The sequence below is a fragment of the Pleuronectes platessa genome, chromosome 4 (genome assembly GCF_947347685.1).
Source record: "Pleuronectes platessa chromosome 4, fPlePla1.1, whole genome shotgun sequence".
Lineage (NCBI taxonomy): Eukaryota > Metazoa > Chordata > Actinopteri > Pleuronectiformes > Pleuronectidae > Pleuronectes > Pleuronectes platessa.
Genome location: NC_070629.1, coordinates 14,779,547 through 14,788,553, shown reverse-complemented (window position 1 = coordinate 14,788,553; position 9,007 = coordinate 14,779,547). Strand labels below are relative to the sequence as shown.

Here is a 9,007-nt window from a genome sequence, read left to right as displayed (position 1 = left end):
GAAGGGTGGAAGAGCCCTGCTGCCTGAGCTGGGAAAAGACAACCCTCATTTAGGCAGCAGATAACGCACAGACAGCATCCCACTGTCCACCTCTCTTTCCGTCTCCCGCCCTCCCTCCCTCCCTCATTACCGTAGGTTCACAGGCTACACCCCCACTCTCGCCCAGACTACAGCTATTTCAAAGCTCTCCCCCACATTCAGCATCACCAGTGCGCTCCTATAATAAAAATTGATGCAGCTCTTTGGATATAAAGCGATCGGTTGTGCCTCTGCAAAAGCCAATCGATTCATGTATTAATGAGCCCCTTATCAATGCTGTTTTAATGTTCGCATGACTTACATTCTACTGCAGCTTCTATGTGCTGTGTTTCCCTCTCTCAGTGCTGTATTGATCTAATAGGCCCCTATGTGCAGCACCCCCTCCCCCCCCCCCCCCCCCAAAAAAAGCCGCTCCACATCTGGCCGCTTCCCTCCCACTCAGATCAGTGTCAGTATCGAACTGCCTACGTCACGACACCGTCCTCCGCAGTGACGTCACTCGGCGCTCAAGGGACCGATGCCATTTGATGTTTGAGGTTGTTTCATGAGAAGTTTAATGGGGAGTTGTGCGCCCACTCACCCACGGGCTTGAAGACAATGTTATTCTATAAAGCTGCAAAATGAGATTTCATACTTTGCTCTGCAGCTCAAAGTAAGGCGTCTGTTATTACGTGCAGTGAATGTGTAACCGGTGTGTCTTTAAAGGAATAGTTCATCCAGAAATGAAAATTCCCTCATAATCTAAGTTGTGTGGACTCAAACACTTCATCCGCCCCTCCATCGCCATAGTGGTGAGTGGATAATGATTATCCCTTTAAGTATGACACAGCTCAATAATAAAGGGACAAACTAATTATCCATTTCATGCTCCAAGAGTTATTTGGGCTATTATCTGTCAATAATTGTTTTTGACAGCCTTTGAATTGACACAGTATATTTTACAGTTCTCTCAAAAGTCACTAATTTATGCACCATTTATAAGCATGTATCATATGTGCATATATGATTTCTGATCATCATCTGGGAATGTAGTTTGAAATTATTAGTCTGAGGTTGACCTTTTGTTAGTTTATTCTTTTTACTTGTCTATGCTTCTATTCAATGGTTTGCCAAATTTCTGGGAAATATCAGTCCATTTAGGAATTGATCAGTTGATCATGTTGATCACACAAAGAACTCCAAGAACTCACAACAGCATAAAGTAACATTAAACACAATACAAACGTAACTGATGACATGAAAATCTCTCTAATTTACTGTACAGGTGTATATTTGTGTGTCTGTGTACAATAACGATCGTCTGCCACAGCATTCTTATCTTGTCACTGAAACACAGTGGTTAATAAGTGAACCGCCGTCCTGAATAAATTTAAAAAAAGAAACAGGTCTGTATTGTTTATAACATTAAAAAGCTTAGTTGAATTTGAACCACTCAGCTCGAGAGAGAGAGAGAGAGAGAGAGAGTGAATTGATGAAGCCTGAAGCAGCCATAGTGATGTTACTGGTGATCTGACTTATCTGATTCACCTCATTCAGAGGAAAGTCATTTGGGTATCAAACAGGGAACAACGAGAACACAGAAACAATCTGTAGCTGCGGCGCAGAGGAGCCAAACCCTTTTGTTCGCTTTGTTGTGTTTTGGGTTGATGTTCCCTTTAACGGGCGCAGTTCTGCGTTCCCTTTAAGCAGGGATTGATGACGTCACGGCATCAATGCGGAAGTATGGACGCTCGAAAGTAGCTGCTGGAGTTTGTTGACGTTTGACATGAAATTTGGTGAGTGACAGAACGTGGGTTCTGTTATGAGGGAACACTTTGAGACATTTCATCACAGGTGTACTCTTCATGTAAACCTACAGAGAAATAGTATTAATATCAAGCTAACATGGTTGAAGATGTTTGAATTAGCTAGCGAGACGCTACTTTACACGAGCTAACTTTGCTAACTTGCTACACAGCCTGGAGGAAGGTTTGGTTTCCTCTTAACTTTTAATGGGTTTTTCGTCGCTTTAATGTGAAGTAATTCCGTATGTGTGTGTGTGTGTCACCTTCCATCGTTTAGTGCTGCTCGACTGTTGACGAGGTGCCATTGTTTCCCTCTCAGCGGAGTTGATGCTGGATCTCCGCGAAGAGCCGCAGCATGTTCCCCCGCGGCGCTGCTCCGAGGGGCCGCTCAGCCCACAGCCACGGCCCGTACCCCCCAGCTCCAGTGACCAGATACTATGATTACAACATCCAGAGGCCGGCAGCAGCCAACAGGTGAGTCCGTGTGTGCTGGAGATCAGCAGCATCGGTAACCAGCAGTAAAGACATGGTAAAGACTCTCTGGCATTTAATCTGAGACACAGACATTGGGTTTTGCTATTTTTAAATCCCTTTAGTTTACAGTTGTTGAGGAAGCCTTTGGATATGCTTGATATTGGCTTTTATTTATGACCAGTCAAACTTTATTGGATTTTATCCATTCTATTGTTAATTGTTTTATTCCTGCTCATGGTTCTTTGCCCAAGCATCCTATACTATTATTAAGAAAAGGGTCTTATAATTAAATTAATATTATTTTAAAATTATTATTATTTTCTGAAATGTATTGGTAGCTGATCTATTATTAAATCATCTTTTTGAAAAGATTATTCTTTAATTATGTCCCCTTAATGTGAAATTGTCATTTAGAAGGCCCTATAATCAACAGTTCATTGTCTGTAGCCCGGCTGATGCTGGCCAATTCCCAAGAGGCAGTTGCCATAGAAACCAAGGTCTTGGCACAGACCCTACATATCAAGTAGAGGATGTGATAGACTCCGGGGGAGGAGGTTACTGCCTTAACAGCCAGTGTCTTAAGGTAAAATAGTTACACAAATCGTTTGGAGAAGGACAGATATACAACTTAATTTAGGTAAAACAGTCGTCACACGTTTATATGGATGTAGCATGGTTCCATGGTACCTAGTAAGTATGAGATAGGATACTGATAAATACATGAAGGAATACTACAGAATGAACGAATAGCACAGTATCTACTGTCATCTCTATTCTCCCGACCAAGCTTCAAAATTTCCATCATAGTTGAAAGCCTTTGATGCCAGAATGTCCAGTCGTGTGTCTCAGTGTCAGAGATAAGCTTGTTGTAAACTGGAGTTTGTTATTCTGGGAGATGATTTAACTATGTCTTCATCGCAGTTTGATGTGCCAAGAGGCTCGTGCAGACAGATTCTTGTACAGTAAAACATGCTTTTATCTTTTTGTAGCTTTAATGTTCCTGGTCTAGAGAGATTACCCACATATGAATGGAAACCCCCACCACCTACCTCTCAGGTCGCCCCTCTGTACACAGCACCCCAGAGCAACAGGCGCAAGTAAGTCATTTTCTTATTCATTCTCTCTCATGCTGAATAACCCTCCCTCTCATTCTTTTAATTCTTTAAACTTTCATCCATCATATCAAAGTTTACCTTTTAATAAGTCTTGTCACGTGCTTTCCTCATATGTGTCTTTCTTCCAGGAGGCAGTTCGAGGAATACAGCCCCCATGTCGTGAAACGCCAACGCCTGGACTCCTCTACCCACCCAAAGACAGGGTCCACGTCAGTTCGGGTCCCTCCCCGTCCTTGTCGTCCAGACCAAGTGTTTGCTGGGTCCTCGCAATCGTCCTTCTCTGGTTTTCATCCCAGCCCACACCCCAATCCCTGGCCTCAGGTGCCTCCTGTCCCAGAAAACCCCATCCGCCTGCAGAACTATACCAAGGACAAGGTACTGCCCTTGGCTACTATTCAGATGGTCTCAATCTGCAGCTAACATATATCAAGTTTGACTGTGTTTGTACGTGCAGGTGTGCTTTGGTTTAGTTGATGTGTTTGTGCCCTCAGCTGAGCACTCAGATGATGGAGCTGTTTGAGGCATGTCAGCAGCAACTTTCAGATCTGACCTGGAAGGAGATGTGCAGAGCTCGGCTGCAGCAAGACATACAGCGAGTCTATGCAGGTGTGTTAAACTATAATACGTCACTCTCTGCTCAGGTTTGCTGTTGTGATCTTTTGTAATTTAACGTGTTTCTGCCTGTAGCACGACTTTACTTGACTGGATCTTCCATGAGTGGATTTGGCTGCCGCAGCAGTGATGCTGATCTGTGTCTGGTCCTTCAGGTTCAAGTAAGTATCTCTGACTCTCTGAAGCAAATGTCATAGTATATGTCTAAAATGTACAGTCATATCTACTTTCACTTGGACACCTACACATTGTTTCTTGTTTCAGAAAAGACCTGATGCTATTAATATGCTCTCTGTACTGCAAAGGCTGTTTAAAACACTCCGTGAGTAATAAGTAATAATGCAAATATCCAATAAGTTTGAATAAGATGTATAATATAAGCTTTGAACATGGAAACAATGTAATGCTATCTTACTACCATCTTACTTCTTATTCAGCTTTGCCTCTTTTCTCCTCTGTCTCTGTATTCTCTGCAGCCTCCACTAGGTGGAGCCTTTAATACAGTTTTAAAAGGAGGTTCACGTTTGAATTGGAAACTGAAACTAAAATGAATCTAATGACGCTTGTTTTGATTTTCAGCTTATGTAGAAAGGACCCAGCTAATCCGAGCCAAAGTGCCAATCCTCAGGTTCAAAGAAAAAGACAGGTAGAAGCAAAAGAGTTAAACATTTGAAGCTTTACTACATCAAATCAGAAAGTAGTCTTAATGTGAATCTGTCACTATGCCTCCCTTTTTTAGTAATCTGGAGTTTGATCTAAATATCAACAACCTAACGGGCATCAGAAACACATTCCTTCTGAGGAGTTACGCTTATGGTGGGTACGAGTAAAATTTCAGTTTCTGTGACAGTAACTATTCATCGTCTTTTTCCATGTCAGCTGTAGGAGAGAAGGTTTGTTGTTTTGACCTGCTGTGTTTGTTTGTGTTGTCTCTCACAGCTGATCTCAGGATAAAGCCCTTGATTCTCGTCATCAAGAAGTGGGCACGGCATCACCAAATCAATGATGCCAGCAAAGGAACATTAAGCAGCTACACACTGGTGCTAATGATCCTGCACTACCTGCAAAGTCAGTACAATCACACACGCAGAAAAATCTGTTGTTGTTTCCTCTGTACCTTTGATTGGAGTGAATCTCATCATGTATGTGATGTTGCTTTCGTTACAGCTCTTAATGAACCTGTCCTTCCTTCTCTGCAGAGGGACCACCCAGTGAGTGTGTTCATTGCTTATGTAATGTAAATCTTTCTCGCAGAATCATAACTGTATTTTTTTTTTAAACCCTCCCGAGCTGGAAACTTAAATATGAAAAGTCAACAGTATATACTCAATTATATGTAAACTTCTGGCTATTGTCTGCAATGGGAATGGTTACAATAGGCCTTGACTCTGATCGGCCACGATGAAAATGTGACAGCCAGGTGAACGTGCTGATCTGGAGAGGCCTTGAGAAAAAAACTGAACGGCAAACTCCTCTACTGGCAGTGGGAAAAGAGTCCATCACCCTTTTATGTGTTTGTTCTCACCTAAAAATAAAACTGCTTATACCTGCTTATTTCGTGAGAAGATGCACAATGTCAGGAACTTCACGAAATAAAATCTTTGCAGACAATTCTTTTTATGATTTAAAATAGACCAAATATCACAAAGAAAACAATTATTTAATGACGAAAAGCAGCTGTGGACAAAACTCAAGTCCTTTATAACTGTTATATTTTATGTTATTAACTCCACTTTGACAGGTTATCATCCACATTTAAAATGGTTGTAAATGATTTCACACCTCCCTAATGTGCAGTGTCACCCAGTTATGAGCATTTGTCCTGTGCCTTGATTTTCAGGAGTGTTTCAATCCCTGCATGGACATCGACATGGTTCCAGAGGCACCCAAACACATCCCCCCCTTCATCTCTAGAAACCAGTCTTCTCTAGGAGACCTGCTTCTGGGCTTCCTTAAATACTATGCCACAAACTTCAGGTATCTCCCTTGAACATCACATTAATGAGTCTCATGTTTCAGATGCACCCACGGTTCCCTTTGCCTGCTCATTGTCTCGCTCCCATTTCTTGTCTCCTGTCGCCAACATGTTCTCCCTCTTCAGTCCCCCTATCTTTCCTCTCCTTCCTCTATCCTGCATCCTCTACTCTGGTGTCATGTTTCTTGGTGAGAGGCAGGAGCAGGTGGGACCTTTGGCCTTACACAGCACTTACACGACATACCACGGTCACTGTGTTTGCAGTATGTGTGTTACCACGTCATGCCGCAGTCAAGACGTTGAACTAGAACTCACCACAAAAACATGCACTTATTTTTCCATTTTACAGAATCAAACACTCAAACAGCTCAAACCGCAGTGCGGTGATTCTAGTTTTCCCTTGCTGTTACTCCTGGGAAAGAAAGAATCGTAACAAAACCATTTGTAACAACAACTCAAATCCATAAACTAAACAATTATACCCGAGAAGACTGAACTACGTGACAGTGAATGTTTAATTGGATCCTATTTTATTCACAATACAAAATGTCTCTGAATGCATCAAATTCAAGGTACAATGAAGATCCATCATTTAAAACTCAAAAATAGAAAGACAGACAATAGACAGGCATAAACTGTTGAAGAGAAAAAACTTTTTCATCAACTTTCTTTCATTAACTTTATGGCAAAGTAAGAATGAAAAGCCTTTGTTCAATGTTTGTAAAATGATGATCATGTAACAAAAAGTAAAAAGAGCTACAGGATATTATAATTGTCTCTCAGGAAGTCTCTGTTTTCATCCTGAACTGAGTATAACAGGTGCCTAGAATCTAAATAACTTTTGCCTGTTGGCATTGAAATGTGCATGTTTTGTAGCTGATTAACTACAACCTGCAAAGTCACTTTTGAGGACCTTGTTCATTGTGTTAAATTCCAGTGCTAAATTTCTTCCCTTTTCCGTCTTGCAGGTGGGACAGGCATGTGATCTCTGTTAGAGAGGCCAGAGCTTTTCCCAAGAACAACTCCAAAGAGTGGAGAAACAAATACATATGTGTGGAAGGTAAACATTTCAGTGGATGTAAAACGCTGCTGCCACATCAACTTAATAATAACTGTAGCCTCAGTGTAAGAAACTCATATTTAATCTGATCGATGGTGTTTTGTTGTGTTTCAGAGCCATTTGAAAGAAATAACGTTGCCAGAGCTGTCCATGAGAAGATCAAGTTTGACACCATCAAAGATCAGTTTGCAGAGGTACATGCTAGTCCAGATAAATGTGCTCTTTATTTTGTTTCCTTCCCATTAGCCGCTGTGGTCTAACTATAAGTTCTTCATAATCCTCCTGTTTCTCATCTCTCTGTCTGCTCAGTCATTTCGGATCCTCCGTGAGAGGAAGGACCTGGACTCGATCCTCCCAGTCAGCTTTGTCATTAATAGAGAGTCTGCAGGCAGGAGATGAGGGATTCCTCTAATTAGACGAGCTGAGCGGAGTCCTCTACCTCAACCCGACCCTTTGCCCAGAAACGATGAAAGACCTTCGGGATGTGCTGAGCGAGGAGCCGTGCTGCCTCCGCACCTCACAGCCCAAAACGTTTCTGGGACGCTGAAAGTTCTGGCTGCTTTCATATCGGACACGTACAGTCTGTCCTGTGGTATCACCTTTTGAATATACTACACTGTCAAATGTTTTGCCGTCTTTCTTAAATTTGTGTTTCATAATAATCCAGAAAACAAGAGTGTAAATAATTTACAATATTTGTGGAGTGACACCAGAGAGCTCTGGAGTCGAAACCTAAACTGGTGACAGAGATGCACTGAAGCAGGAGGATAATTGTTCATGTTACATGAGATGGTTATTGCTGCTACACCACTAGTCCCAATGCACATGGAATTCCTGGGATGAAGCTAAGTTTGTTAACAAAGATGAGAAGATGCAAAAACCAATTGCAAACAGCTCATGTCTGAAGTGAGCTTTAATGGAATCAACTGCGTTCAGGTTTATAAAAAACTTATTTTAGTGGTCACAGCCGTACTGCATCGTGTCATCAGAAATCTTGTTTCTGACGTATATATGTAAAATATACAGTATGAATTATCCTCTTGGGATCAACTTGTAACATCACAGCCTTATTCTTGGTCAGTTTCTAAGTGATTTTGGGCTTAAACACAAAATTCGCTTTTTCTACCGCTACATTAAGGATCCTCTCTTTTTTAAATCATCACCTACTTTCTGTTTCTGAGCTTTTTAAAAGTGTTGTTTAGGTTTGAATGATTTTGAGGAGATCATCGAGGGCTGCAATGATGCCTCACTCTGGATTTTTCCACTCCTTTATCACTGAACCGGATGTTTTTGGATTTTTTTTTAATTAGTGGTAACAAACATACTGTGACCTTATAGATCTAAGATCTGCTTGATTTATTCGGACAAGTTCAGATTTGTTATTCGTTAATTTTCAGTTCACTCAATACTCACGTTATTTACCGAATTCACTCTTGAGTGACTCAGTTTTTTTTTGTTGTCCATAGCTTATATTGTTCCTCAGCTCTTTTTGTACATTACTGACTTCCAAATGTTTGTTTAAAAAAAATAAAAATTCTGAACATTTATGATTATGTCACTTCACATGTTTGACCTCTATGAGGCATCCGGTTTTCCAGTTGTCCATCCACCCATTCTTGTGAACACGATAACTTAAGAATGCTTTGAGGGAACTTCTTCAACTTTGATGCTAACCTTTCCGTGGACTCAAAGATGAACCGATTTGAAGTTAAAGGTTAAGCTCACTGTGACTTATAAAAACTTATTTGCCTTTTGATCACTTGATCTTAAGAACGTCTCAAGAGAATTCTTTTAAATTTGGCATAAATCTTCACTTAAACTCTTCGGTCATCACTCATCGGTTTTTGTGACTTCTGCATCATGCAAGCAGAGCAAGGGGGGTAGATGTTTGCATATGGGGGGGGGGGGGGGGGGGGGGGGGGGCGTGAGCGTGGACCTCTTTAGCGTT

The 9,007-nt window shown here is 41.4% G+C and overlaps 1 protein-coding gene across 1 annotated transcript; it reads left to right on the top strand.

Annotated features, from left to right (window-relative positions):
* The first annotated feature begins 1,742 nt into the window (after nucleotides 1-1,742).
* On the top strand, nucleotides 1,743-8,606 carry tent2 (terminal nucleotidyltransferase 2). Its single transcript, XM_053421035.1, has 15 exons — nucleotides 1,743-1,814; nucleotides 2,101-2,297; nucleotides 3,287-3,394; nucleotides 3,541-3,787; nucleotides 3,904-4,018; nucleotides 4,100-4,185; nucleotides 4,289-4,346; nucleotides 4,604-4,670; nucleotides 4,764-4,840; nucleotides 4,964-5,092; nucleotides 5,192-5,235; nucleotides 5,865-6,001; nucleotides 6,968-7,059; nucleotides 7,174-7,253; nucleotides 7,369-8,606. Exons 2-15 carry the CDS (start codon nucleotides 2,179-2,181, stop codon nucleotides 7,456-7,458), a joined length of 1,449 nt encoding a protein of 482 aa, XP_053277010.1. The 5' UTR covers nucleotides 1,743-1,814; nucleotides 2,101-2,178; the 3' UTR covers nucleotides 7,459-8,606.
* The last annotated feature ends 401 nt before the right edge of the window (nucleotides 8,607-9,007 follow it).